The following is a 14,440-nucleotide window of genomic DNA, read 5'->3' as shown; positions in this document are numbered from 1 at the left end:
TCCTGATGGATATGCATCTTCCACAGTTCAGCAACAAATTCACCGAACTTGCCTTTCAGTAATTATTTTTAGTCTGAACTACATTTAATAGAAACTACTTTGTGTTTCTTTTGATTGCGTGTAGTTTACACCATAACTTTAGAAGAGTAAATGAAAGTACGCTTAGATGCTGCCACTGTAAATATCATTCATTAGTAACTTATTTTCCCTGGAGTCTTGTGAAGTGTGAATTTAAAGACAGCACTATCTAGGATAGTATTAAAATTACAAGCACATTTTATATTCATGATGCAGAAAAGCAAAAAAAAAAGGAGTAAAAATTATCTTCCATCCTCTGGATTCCTTCCCTTAACTATGTGACTAATTTCAGTTTGTAAGCTCTGTCATTAGAGAGCTGTTCATGTCTCTACTCCAAGCCATTTGCTTTTGTATCCTCTGTGTACTTCCTTGTTCCCGTGGTAGCCAAAAACCATCCTGCCATTTTCCAAGAACAGTCCATAGCAAGGCAAATTAATTGCTGTAAGTTCATGGTTTTTGAAATGAATTATTTCCCTTCCTGTATGAATGTAAATCCTCAATCCGTAGATAGTCATGAGATAACTTTTCAGTGTGCAAATTAAATTAAAAAAGTGTACCAGCATGCCTTCTTTTCCATTATCACCCATTTCCAAAAAGAAGTAAAAATAATAGTGGAACAATATCTTTAAAGCATTACTAGAGCAACATAATGCATGATACACAATTTATAAAATAGGACAGCAGAATCCACTACAGAAATAAAACATAGAACTTGGGACAGATTGCATTATGCTCTGAAAAAGTGAAGTAACTAAGGGTAACCATAAAGCTTCATATTTATAGACTGCCTTTCCCCTGAGGATCTCAGAGCAGTTAATGTTCCAGAAGCAAGGGTACTTACAGACTTCTGCACTGTTACTTAAGCACCTTCATTTCTTTGGCCAAGGTGCCAGTTTGACATGAAGCCACATAGTGTGCAAAGATCATTTATATAATTAAATCCATTATAGAACATGTGACATCCCTGCTCCAAAGAGGACATTGACTACAGAGAAATAATGTTAGGTATAAGCAATTGGTGAAAATTTTTCTTGTTTTTTTTTGGTTGGGGGGTGTACCGGGGATGGAACTCAGGACCTCGCGCTTGCCAGGCAAGCGCTTTTTCAACTGAGCTATCTCCCTGGCCCTGAAAATTTTTCTGAACTAGAGTAGATTGCTCTTTTTGCAGCCCCCTTGTTATATTTTAAAGCGACAAGGTTGATTCTCCTCATGTAATGTTTTCTCTTGATAGTCAAGGATCAAAGGTAAGGGATCAGCCTTGGGCTGACTATCTTTACCAGGGTGATTAGGCCTCCGCCCATGCTGTAAGATTCAATCTCAATCAAAAATATTTTTGTTGTTGTTGTTTATTTAGTACAGGGTCTCACTATGTAGATCCAACTCATAGTGATTCTCCTGTTTTCAGCCTCCCAAGCGCTGGGATTACAGGCGTGCCCCACCACACCCAGTCTCAATCACCATCTCAGCTTACCGTAGGGGTGGGTCTGGAATGGCATGCCAGGGATCAACCCCGCCTCTGTGTTCAACCTAAGCAGGCACTATAGTCCGCTGAGCTGTCTGACCAGCCCTAAACAATTTTATTTATTTTTATTTTTATTATTTATTTGTTTATTTATTTATTTATTTATTTATTGCAGTACCAGGGATTGAACTCGGGATCTGCACCTGCCAGACGTTTATGCCACTATATCCCCAAGTCCAGAAATGGTTTTAACTAGCGTACTTTTGAGAGTCAGCAAGAATCAATACTTGAATCTCAAGGTTACCCACCCTTTTGCAGGGCGACCAGCTCATCCCAACAAACACATTCTTAGCAATTATTTCATTTTTGCTTTTACTTCTCAATGTTTGCCTCAGTAATTTGCAGAAATATTAAGCTAACCACAGCCCTGCTTTTGCCCTCTCTAGACTGTTCAGTAGTGAATGGGCACCGTGTGAGTTCATCTGCGGTATTTCTGTAACAGGGAGAGGTGTGACCACTTTGTTGTCAAAATCCAGCTAAGATGGTTGTCCCTCTTCAGTGTGCAGGAGTAGTTATTATCCCAACTGCATTACCCAACACTCTAAAAATGCTTTATTTCATCTAAAGACCTATTGAAAAAAAGTACTGAATGAAAATTACTTAACACACATTAGGAAAGTGGGGAACACTCATTAAAATGAGTTTACCAGATTGGGAAATAAAAACAGGATATTTTCTCTACTTTTTAAAAGAAGGCAGTTAGATACATTGAAATGCAGAGGAAAGGATAAGCTGTGCGCCTGCAGAGGACTACCCCAGGTTAGGTGAGTGTGTACTGGCCACACGTGGACTTATCTCTAGAAAGCATTTCTGGCTTTGGAGTTGGTACTGTGAGTGAGGCTGCATTTGTCACAGTGGGCACACACCTTGATGCCTAGCTTTGCTCCCTTTTTTTCTTCATATTTGGCTCATACCTTCTCTTATTGCCAGGATATCTAGAATAGTTTGGACTCTTGCAAGATGGGCCATTTGAAGTCACCATGCCAGAGTAGAGTGTCTTGTGATTGTACTTTTTCATCATTCGGATGGAAAACCAGGCATCGTGTGTTCTGTGAAAGGACAGTTTTGATAAATCTTGGTCTAATTATAGTTGCCAGTTTTTCAAAGTCTGTCTTTTTCAACAAAATGAAAAGCCACTGTGTCCCAATGACTTATAAATGAAACAGATAGAAACATTTTAGTCCAGTGGGATATTTGACTACTGTCTCTTGTAGGCAGTGGGGCCATTTTACTGGAAGGTAGTAGAATAGGAAGTAAATAGTATCCTAATGTAGAATGTGGATGGAGGTTTTCTCTCCCATTTCCACTTTTTTTTTGCTGACACTCATTCAGAGTGATTTTGTCACCTTTAATATGGGTATGCTTGGGCACAACAAAGAAACAAGATTTAAAGCTTCCTTTTTGCCAGAGATTTTTTTTCCTCTGGTCCTAAAATCCCAGGTGACTGCTCTGAGTCTGAGACATTCCACAGCGTTACCCTCAGCCAGTTATCTCAAACTTCAATAAACAGATTGAAAACTCATTCAAACGAAAATGATGGGGGGAGATCAAATTGATTCCAATTCTATAGTCTTTCCCTTTTCTATAGGATCTAAGAGGTCAATGTTTATGGAAGTTCTCATAAATTTGAGCAGTATGGCCAGAATAATCTGATCAAATCTCTGCTATCCAATAGTGGCATCATTAAAATGGATAAAGAAATGAAAATTCCATTACATTTCACTATGATCTAGAAATATTCCGTTCCTCTTGAAAAAAGGAATCAGATATAAATCTCATACTAAATACCCCCATCTAAGCCATGTGACTGCACCAAGCACGACCAGAATTGAGTACATAGTCCCAAAGGGCATTCTGCTTCCTTCAGTTAGCTTTTCAAAACCGAAACCATGCTTGGCACATGTGCATGAGTCACTTTTAAAGCAGTTTCCTTCTGCACCTCTTTGAGATTTGTGTTTGCCGACCATGCTACAGTGAATTTAGACTGAAAATTATTGAATGCACCCGTAATTCATAGCTTCCTTGTCTTGCATACCTTGTGTCTTCATAAGTTCTCTCCTGGTTGATGGCAGGCTTCAATGGCAGAGAACAGTATACCTCTATACACTACCGCTTCCATGGGAAATCCCACTCTGGGCAACTTAGCCAGTGCTATACGAGAGGAGCTGAACGGGGCCATGGAGCACACGAACAGCAATGAGAGCGACAGCAGTCCAGGCAGATCCCCTATGCAAGCTGTGTGAGTATCGTCCTCCCACGTGGTCACTGTGTCCAACCCCGTGCTTCCTGTTGTATGCACACAAACCCTTCTCTGGTCCCTATATATGTTCTTCTCTTGTGGTTCCTGCTTTATGGGAACACGGAGTGAAGTTTGTGCTTCTGGAAATGCTAGTGAATAAAAGGATTATTTGTTAATTTTCCCATAAAAATAATCAGTTTCATCTAACATACAGGTACCCACAGCAGTAAAATGGAAAATGCATCTGCTTTCTCTTCTCTGCTTTATATCTCAGGCCATTACGTAAACCTCACTATAATTCTCTCCAAAATTTAGTAAGCATATCTAGAAAAGCTTACAGTTGGTTCAGTGTTTTGGCGTGCCGAACCTAGAGAAAGAAAAAGCTGCTTGTGTATATGGTTGTGTGCCAAGTATAGCAGCGCAAGTGCGCTGGCGCAGCGTCATTACCAAGCATTAATGATGGCACAAATGAAAGGCAGCATGATTTATAGATTGCTCTTAAAATATCAAAAGGAAAATTAATAGGAGCATCATAGTAGCAGACGGCAGCGTAATGAGCGCACATATAACTGCATGAAGTGATGGCTGATGGTGGCCCACGCTGCATGTGAATGCCATCAGGCTATGACACCCTTTTGGGTGGGTCACAGGAGAGATTTGGTACTGCTATAATAACCCCCTTCTCTCCCATGCACATTTTGAAAGCAGAGAAAGGAAACCACATTATTCCAAATGATTGGATTTATAGGCGATGCTGTGGAATGACTGTCTCCCTTTTAGTGAATTTTTGCAAAACTGTGGCGCACTTTAAGTGAATAAACCAATTCATTGTTTGCAATGCTGTCAGCTCTGAAATAGGCCACTGTCTACAGGTTCTGAATTACTGACCAACATCTTATTTTAAGATAATTTGAGTGATAGGAATGGAAAATATGACCTGTAGCAATTAGGAACAGAATGAATTGGCATCTAATGACAAAGAAAAAATGTTATCTGCCAGTATAATTGGAGGGTATGGGGGAATCTGAAATTTGATTTTCAAGCATTTGCATTTCATGCCCAGAGTGCTTTGAAGGGGACCTGTAAAGATGGAAATAATAGTTTTTAATTTATATGAACAAATCTCTCAATATTTAATATTTACTTCATAACATTTTAAGAAAGTGTTTATCTTTCACAGAATCACTGCTATATTTCGTCCTTTGTAAAGTGTTTCCGACTTTATTGTTATGTTCCCACTTGTATTCATCTTTAAATCATGCTTGTGGCAGGAGTGTTTGCTTACGTAGTAATGAAGTTCAGAGAAAATGTAAATTGGCATATGAGCTACTTGAAGACATATTCATTAGAGCAAATAAACATCTGGAGTTACTGAATGAAAGAGATACTATTTCTCCTGTTAGTACAGAAGATCACTAGAAAGAAAAAAAAATGATATTTGGATAGAAGTTTCACAGAGAACTCTTGAGAATCATGCTAATTTTACTGGACACAATAAAGTAAACCATGAGTTAACTTGTTCAACAACTTTAAATTAACCCCAGTGTTACAAAATAATCCTCCTAAAGAAGTCATGACAATTTTAAATGAAACAATTTTCAGCTCATTGTTTTCCTTAGAAGGGAAAGAAACCCTATACACAGATGTCTGAATGCATCGCTCCAATCGCAGGATCACACTGTCTGCTAAGCGTAGCTCTGTAGACAGCAGATCCCCATGCTGCGATCAGTGTCCTCAAAGGTGGTTCTTTTGGGCCCTAAACTTCCATTAGGTGAATTCTGTAATGATGTAGTTTTCCTTCTTGTCCTGTATGCATTACCCTGCTCTGATGCAAATTGTTTTTTAACTGTTCCACTCTATTGGAATAAATCAAATCATAAACTTCACGCCAAAGCTTATTAACATGGCAGCCTGGCTAATTCTAGTTTTGAAATAGAACTTTTGATTTTTACCTTTTCTATATGTTTCTGTTTTCCAGTACTAGAAAGTAGTCACACAGTTCTGGCTCTGGGGGATTACATTTTTATCCTCATAGGAGCTACAGGAGCTGCAGAACAAAATACTGCATGCTGTCATGCAACTCTAGAACACAATGCATTTAAACACCAGTCAGCTTTATTTAAAAACTCTTGTGTTCCCAGAGCCTCTAAACAAAGGAATTACTCAGATGTAAGGGGAAGGGGAATGTGTGGTTTTGCAGTTATTCATCGGTAGCCCTTTTGGAAGTAGGTGTTGGGAGAGAAAGGGTGGTGGGGCAGGGGCCTGAAGGCTTCCTTGTGGTAAAATGTGCAACTTAAGCTCTAGTTTCTAGGAGAGACGCTGAGTATATAAGAGATAATGTGTCTTAAATAGTTTGCATTTTCACGTGAGAATCCATTGTTTAATTTCTGAAGGCACTGTATACCTTACAGCATGTCTCACCAGTGGGTTATCTGCTCAATCCAAGAAATGTGCAGAGATTGGATTTTGGGAGTCTTCAAGACCTGGCTGTCTAACCTGGTTGTCACACCGTGGTTCTAGCTCTTAATATTTATCATAGTCCTATCCCATATCAAGCATTTAGACACAACAAGCTAGTCTGATAGGGTCATGACCTGTCTTTAGGTTTGTAAATGCTCAATGAATTTTGAGGAAAACAAAATATTCTGTTACTGTGAATTCTCTTTTGTAGAGACTTTCCAAATATCTGGTTCTTTTTTGCTGTTGCTATGCCCAGCTTAACAAAACATCTGTCACAGTCTACAATTATAAAGCCAGAATTTCATTCAGACTGTTCTATTTTGTTTTAAGGAATCCCATCTTTACTGCCACCCAAAGCTTTATCTTACCTTATATGATCAGATTCTAGTTTATAAGCCTAAAAAAGATTAGTAAGCTGATAGTTTTCTTTAATAAAAGTAGAAAAAATGTTAATCTTAAAACTAATGTTTGAGCTTCAGTACATGGCTAAATAAAACCAGGAGTCCAATCCAGTGGACATTACTAAAACAGTCACACAGTCAGTGGAGCTAGGAAAACCATTGTATGAGGTAATAATTCTCTACAGCGAAACTATGAAGTGAAACTTAAAATGGTCCACGTTAGTAATCTAAGAAACACGGTTTAAAGTAACCTGCAAATAATCCAGACATGCTAAATAACAAATTAAAAAATAATAATAATACTGAGAACTGATGAGATTTTCAATTGATACAGCCCCTTTGGAAATTAATATCACAGTAAATCAGAAGAACCATAAAGATGTTTTAACCTTTGCTTCTCCAACAGTTCTTCCCTTAGAAATTTATCTAAAGTGGTAAATCAACAAAGTAGAACAATTAATGGATAAAAATGGTTAAGTGTGCTACGCAAATCAGTGAAACAAAGTGGACAAAAGATGAACCCAGCAGCCTGAATAGTTGGGAACTGACATACATTAACAAGATGACACTCAGATGGCCATAAAAGTTACAGCTAAACTGATGAAATAAATATACCAACAGCGCCTGTAACACATGAAGTATGACTTGCAGTAGGAAGACAGATAGAAGTAAATACCTTAACTAGCAGTTTATTAGTGATTTTTTTAAAGGAATAACAGCCTGTATCTATTTGGTCATAGAAGAGGATTGTCAGGGACCCTCATTTGGTCGAACAACACAGGTGTGTGATTTCACAGTCCCATGGCACCTGTCTTACAGTGTTCTGTTCATTCTCGAGATCCCTCGCTGCTCCAGGACCCTGCATTTTTGTTCTGCACTGGGCTTCCCAGATCATAGAGCAGTCTGGATCTGATTGCAGAAACACAGATAAGTAAGACTGTTAAAAATAGATGGAGAGCCACATGTAAAAAAATATACTATCAAACAACTTTGCACTGTTTGGGTTTTTGCAAATGGTTTTTCAGAATACGGGCACTATTTTTTTTTTAAAGCTGTTTATCTGACTTGTAGCTCCTGAAACACTCTACACTGCACTAATTTTAGAGTCAATTGATTCTGAAGGTTCACATCTTCAAGGGCAGTCCAAAGCACTCCTGTTTGTTTTTAAGTGGTTCAAGGGGCCTTTGGGGTTTGCAGACAGTATCAATTATTTAGGCAGCCAACCATCCCCAGGATCTCTTCTTATTACTAATACTTGATAGTGTCAATTAAAAACTCTTCTTTTCTGCAGCCCATTCCAGAGATGGGAGCATTTTAACTTGAATGGTTCTTTTGCATATCAAAACCCCTGCAACAGAAAGTAATTTGTATTTGCAAAGGATCAGTTGTAACTATGATTTACGAACAGCATTTCTCAGTTGTTATCAGAGTGGTTTTGTCCCATCACCCCCATCCCTGTGAACCAAGCGCTGATCCATAATGAGAAAGTTGGCAGATCTCTGCGTATCCGTGCGTCCTGTGGCCGCTACCAGCCCGGCCTCATGTTTTGCCTTGTTTACAGCTGACAGTGTTATTATTCTGATTGGGGCTGTGCTTTCTTATCATATTGTTGTGTTGAGCGAGCCTTTTCCTCTGCGTTTGTGTTTCCTGGCAGGGCTTTTCTTGCCTTATTGACAGTTTGTAAAAATATGCATTAATTTGGAGTTTCAAGCATGTATCATGGTGTCTCTTTGCTGTGTTTGCTTGAAGTTGATTAATGATAGAACCTCACTTGGGGTCGTCCTCTGGAGAGTTCTTTCACAGGTTCTGCATGTTAACTAGCAAAGCAGAACACACAGCAAGCCACGATTAGCCCAGGCTCTGCGCTCAGTGGTCCCCACAAACCACTGTTATATTACAGATTCTCATTTCACATAATTATTTGAAGATTGCTGTTCATTCACCTAGGAAGCCACGAAGGGGCATGTTAAAAATCTGGTGTTCAAAGTGTGTGGGCTGAGGACCAGCAGCAGCACTGGATTGCTCATGAGAAATGCAGAGTCTCAGGCCTAACCCTAAAGCCTTTTGCTTCCCATTCTGCATTTTAATGAGTTCCTTGGGTGATGTGGCACACTGTAAAACAGAAGAAATGCTTCTGGGGAGGAAAGCCAGCCTCTGCCAAAGATCATGCACTCTAGCCCTGTGCATAAGATCTTTGTGCGTTCATCCAAACTGCTGTCTCTGGGTGCCAGTATGGAAGCCTCTGGCCACTGGAAATGTGGCTAGTGCAACTAAGAAGATGTACACACAAGGGGCTCTTGTACTGGACAGCTATACAGTTGACTTTCAGGTTGCCTCAAACACCAGGATTCCATTGTTCTGGGAAATGGCCTCATTGAACCTCTGTTTGTCTCTCCAGGCATCCTGTACATGTCAAAGAAGAGCCCCTCGACCCAGAAGAAGCTGAAGGGCCTCTGTCCTTAGTGACCACAGCCAACCACAGTCCAGATTTTGACCATGACAGAGATTATGAGGATGAAGCAGTAAACGAGGACATAGAGTGAACATCTGGGCGGGCTGACCCCAAGAAGGAAGATTGGGGGGAAAAGGCAAAACAAAACACGTCAAAAAGTCAGCAGTGAAATTGTTCTCCATTTGTTGTACAGTCTGGAGGATTTTCACTACATTTTGACAACTCTGAAATGTGTTAACTCTTAGTGCCATCAAGAATCCCTTTTGGGAGTATTTTTGATTTTTCTACTTTTTGTTGAAAAAAGGAATTTGTACTCTGTGCATTGGATGGACTTGTTTGGTACTTGGGATTTTCCTCTCGTAACAGTCAACATCAGTGTTGTAAATTTGCTAAACTGGTTTACTTCTAGCAGCAGACTTTGAACTGCAGTCCTGCCGACGTGGGACTCCGAGGACACCCGACCGAGCTTGTGCCCCTAAGCTGCAGACCAAGCCTTCGCCCAGTTAGGGTTCCAATGGACGACCTATTTGCACAGAACTGCATGTTGATTATCACTGCCTTGACTCCTTCCTTTTTTTGTTTTTGTTTTTTTTTTGTTTTTGTTTTTTTTTTTGCTTCCAGTTGGGATGGGGAAGGCCTTTGTGTGTGTGTTGGGGGGAGGGGCAAAAATAATTATCCCAAACTTTTTAATGTATTGCTTTTTGTTTTTGTTTTTGCTTCTACTATACCATTTTAAGTTCTGACCTCAGGCCTCCACTTGGGCCCACGGCCTCTTGGAGGCTTAACGTTTTCTGTACTTTGTGATGAATGTTAATAGGTGTTTTTATTATACAAAGCTGAATGTCATTTCTCGTTCGTAGTTTTCTGTCACTCATTCCATTCTCCTTCAGACATCACCACCTTTCTCTAAAGTCAGAAAACATTCCGTTTTGGTCTTTTTCTAAAAGGTCCCAAATGCTGCACTCTCTCTACACATGAAAGTCCTCTCACACAAGCGTGACGTCCTTCCAGAAAGAGAATGAATGACAGAAAAAAAAAAAAAAAAAAATGAGAGACACACACTAGGAACAATGCAGACTCATTCCGCAAAGCAGTATTGGGGGTGGCAAGAGAATTTTCAGGTTTTCTGTTTTTTCTTTCTTTTTTTGTAGTAATTATCATTCAAAAGAAATGCCACAGCATTCTGCCAGCACAAGGAAACATGGACCTCACCAGAGGGAAGGAATCCAAAGCCCCTAATAACCAGGCTGCTGTCAGTCCCGCAGAAGGCACTCCCTCCTGCAGCCTCTGGGGAGGGCCACACATTCTGCGTTGTAGCACAGTAGGTGACCAGTGAAGGTTGCTTTGTTTTCAGAATTACCAAAAGCCAGCTTCACCAAGTAACTGGGCTGATAGTAGTGACAGCACTGAGTTGATCCATCAGTTCAGACCTGCCTGGTGGCATTAATCTGTTTGAATTCAAATTAAACTTCAGATTGAACTTGTTCTGGGAGTTAATGAGGACTGAGTTGAGCAGTGCTAAAATGTTCGCCCCAGATGTGCAAATTCAGTACTGCAGTTCAGTCTGTTGGGCAATATTTTCACACCACCCCAGTATCAGAAAGTAACAGAGGGCATCAGGGAGACAGGGTCCTGTGGGCCCCGGGCTTCTGGGGAGCCTCACAGGGCCTGCAGAATGTGAAGGTTCTGGGTCAGTACAACTCAGCCCTTCCCACCCGTCCACGCTTCCACTCCACGCCCACTACCCTGACATTTATTTATCTAGGACTGTAGCTTTTGTTTTAGTTTGAGAGCCTTTTGGAGCTTAATTTATATTCTTTGTACCTTTTATTTCTAAAATTACCAAAGATATTACACAAAGGTAAATTATGTTCTCTGTTTTATGCTTTATCTGATGAAGCCAAATATCCTCTTATTGTTGATCAAAGGAGGCGAAAGAATTTAGAGGCAAATGATGAGCTGTAGGCTATTGCTAACCTGAGAAAGAGAACTGCTTCTTCATCCTAGAGTAAATTCAGAAGACCAAGTAGGTAATGGAACCAAAGTTGTTACTTTTTCTAGTAGCTGTTTCTTCTTCTTTCTGTACCTCTTCAGAGACCAAAACTCAGTCTTATAAAGAAAGAAACTGTGGGACTACTGAATATGGAAATAGGACACAGTATTATACTTGCACAGAAGGAATGGAGAAGAGAAAAAGAGGGGAAAAAAAGAATGTATGCCACTGAAAATTCTTAATACAATAGAAATAGAGGAGACAGTAAAGATGAAATTGGGAAAGAACAGAAAAACTTTTATGATTGAACTAAACCACTTAATAGTGTTTCTAGAAGGAAAAAAAAAAAAAGAAAACTTTAGAATGGTTGTATGCCACTTTAGTTTAAGGACTGTTATGATCACTGTATTAATTTTGGCTTATCTTGGCATATGTCCTGCAGTTTGGGTTTGTTTTTTTTTTTCGTCATTTTTTTGTTTTTTGTTTTGTTTTCAGATTAGGCTTTTGTCAGCATTTTTAGCTAGAGAGAGAGAGAGAGAGAGAGAGAGAGAGAGAGAGAGAGAAAGAAAAAGTAACGCTCCCGTTCACTCATAAGCTTGGTACAAAAACGTCTTGCAGTTGCTTTTGAAGCTTCACTCTGCTTTCTGTATCCAGGGCAGTCTGTGGTCACGCGCAGCTTCATGACATGCAGGCAGTAGCCAGACAGGGTCATGGGAAGGGGGCCCTGTGCTTCTAAACCGAGTGGTTGCTGGTTAGTTTGGTATTCAAAAGAGGATAAAAATCTGGTAGATTAGTTCATTCTCAGCATGTGTAGCTAGACATGAGTAAAGATAACAGCATGAGAAACTGTTAGTACGCATACCTCAGTTCAACCTTTAGGGAATGATTAAAATTTTTTAAAAAAATACATTTCACTCAGTTGCACTTAGTCGTATGTCTTGCATGCTTAGTCTAAAGACTGTAGCAAAAAAAAAAAAAAAAAAAAGAAAAAAGAAAATTAGATTTTACACATCTTTGCAGGCATCACAGTCCTGCAGAAGAACCAACTGAAAAAAAAAAAAATTCTCAGGCTTTACAGCAAGAAAACTTCACTATGATTTTTACAATTCTGATTCTGTATCCCTTGGGGGTATTCAAGTTGCTTCTTTAGGATGGGGTTTATTATGTTGTACATATATCCCAATGTGTCTGTGTGAATCTTTGTCTTTTTTGGGGGTGGGCAGAGGGCGGTTCTTTTTTTAGATATTGTTCCTAAAAAGGAATAAATGCATACACCTGTTTGTCAAAACACCTTTGCTTTTTGTGCAACTGCTTTATATTAACAATACTAAAAGATATCTTTGGAAAAAAACTACTGTATGTAATGGAATTGCAGAATATGCTGCACATGTATTTTATTTAGTTATTCTTGCTTTAAGAATATTGGATGACATTTCCTGACATGTGGAGGGAGAAACTCCCTAACTTTTTTTTCTTTTAAATTGTAACATAGTTGACAGATTTTTTTTGTCCTGTTCTCATTGGAGCATTTTGTACAGGTTTGTGTGTGCGTGCGCACGTGTGAGTGGGTATGTGTCTAATCTGTCTTTTTTTATACATTCCTATCCCTTGTGTTTATCCTACCACTGCCTTCCTGGCTATCTTTAAACAAGTTCATACATCTGAAAAGAGAAAAAAATGTTAAAAAAATGTTTTCTTCTGCTGCAGTAAATATTTTGCATGATGAAATTTCAGGATCACACTTTCAAAGTTTATCAGTGAAGTAGTGGTTAATAATGGGGAGTGTTGAAAATATTGAACATTTGTATAAAAAAAAAACTTGCAAGGTGCCAAGATGTAAAGACAATGTTACTTTTTTTGTCCTCAGAGAAAAGTGTATGTTAAGGAGAAAGTCCCCTGTATGAGACTAATGCACTGTCAGGAATGAGGATCCATCCTGCTTGTCCCTAAAAATCTGTCTATAGAAAACCAGTCAGGCTACCACATTAGCAATGCAGAGAACTATCAAGGCTTCCTTGAAGAGTGACCGCCAGTCCTGCCCCCCAAACAGCTCTAATGTATACCTAGCATCCTGCATTCCATCAGACCTGGTAAAGAAAACCTTGCATTCTCATCTAAAATATAGTGTAAATTGCTAGCTTTTTAAACACCAAAAAATTTGAAATTACAAAATATTTCATTTCCTTCCTTCCCACAGTCCAGCCAAGTTCTGTTTCCAAGGGTACAAAGCTGAATCTACTTACAAGGATTTTGAATCTTTTGGGTACCGTCTGGTTAATAGCAAACCCTTCTGATACGTCAGATGTTTTTCAACCCATTTTGGCACCTGTGTTCTGAGAATGAGATTTATAATCCTAAAGGCGTTTCATGGGCCCAGCATAGCCCATGCAATCTCTGTTCCCCCTAAACCTTGATGGAGATGGCGAAGTCTGGACCGTCAGCATGGTGCTTCGTGTATATGTGCTGCCAATAACAAGAACTGTTTTGGGGGTTTTTTTGTTTTGTTTTGTTTTGTTTTGTTAAGGCATAAAAGAAACTCATTCCTTGACATCAACTGTAATTCCATCATTCCATGTCTGTGGATACAGACAATAAAAAAAATGTGGTGTAGTCAGTAGTAATTACTGACATTATAGCATTCTCAAATGCAATAAAAATGCTGGTTGTTCACACTGGTAGTCAAAGTCGCCACAGCCTAAGTTTTTTCCCCCCTCTGACCTACTGATACTGTATGTTAGGCATAAACCTTAGGTTTATCACCAGCTGCTTCTGAAACAGAATTAAAATCAATCGTAAGTAAAAGCTTTCCTCATCAGGGAAGGCTAAAGCTTTTATCCTCCTCAGGATAAGATTTCCAAGTAAAGGTATCCACTTAGAGAACTGGGAAGAAAAGAGGGAAAGGGGGGCTTTCTGTTCACTTGAAGCAGCACACTCTTATTTCTCTTCATCAAATTGTATAAAGAAAAACAAAATGTTTAATAACTTGCATTAAGAGCAAACTAAAATTTCAGAGGGAAGCAATTTCATGAATAATTCATTAAAATTTCACATCTGCAAGATTAGTCATCCAAATAAAATGCTAATGTCAAAAACATGCACCGTCTATAATCTCATCAAGAAATCTTTTTGCATATAATGATAAATGCTTAGATTAGAACAAATGATTTTATAAAAATATTCTATCAAAAGTCTGTAGACAACTACATCCACTGGAAAAAAACATCAAATTCTGTTGCCTGAATATCCCAGGCAAACCATCATGGTTGAGGTGTTTTTGTTTTTTTTAATATCATAG

General features: G+C 39.1%; 1 protein-coding gene and 1 long non-coding RNA gene across 13 annotated transcripts in view; both read left to right on the top strand.

The window, feature by feature from the left end:
- The window catches only part of Foxp1 (forkhead box P1), a 588,512-nt gene extending 578,765 nt beyond the window's left edge, over window positions 1-9,747 (top strand). For 10 of the 12 annotated variants that reach the window (XM_023713292.1, XM_023713291.1, XM_023713289.1 and 7 more), the window contains 2 exons: window positions 3,673-3,839; window positions 9,099-9,281. In XM_023713292.1, coding sequence (XP_023569060.1) covers window positions 3,673-3,839; window positions 9,099-9,243 — 312 coding nt within the window. In that variant the 3' untranslated portion in view covers window positions 9,244-9,281. Of the gene's footprint in view, window positions 1-3,672; window positions 3,840-9,098 lie in introns of all 12 variants that reach the window. The other 2 variants (XM_023713297.1, XM_004629500.3) reach the window with 1 other exon arrangement.
- A 1,962-nt stretch (window positions 9,748-11,709) lies between these two features.
- LOC111816338 lies at window positions 11,710-13,823 on the top strand. The gene is made up of 2 exons (XR_002820756.1): window positions 11,710-13,235; window positions 13,343-13,823. It is a non-coding gene; the product is annotated as an uncharacterized LOC111816338 (long non-coding RNA).
- The last annotated feature ends 617 nt before the right edge of the window (window positions 13,824-14,440 follow it).

This window comes from Octodon degus, unplaced genomic scaffold (assembly GCF_000260255.1).
Source record: "Octodon degus isolate 3935 unplaced genomic scaffold, OctDeg1.0 scaffold00030, whole genome shotgun sequence".
In the NCBI taxonomy this organism is placed as follows: Eukaryota; Metazoa; Chordata; class Mammalia; order Rodentia; family Octodontidae; genus Octodon; species Octodon degus.
Note: the sequence above shows the minus strand (reverse complement) of the source record. Positions and strands in the feature narration are given on the sequence as shown.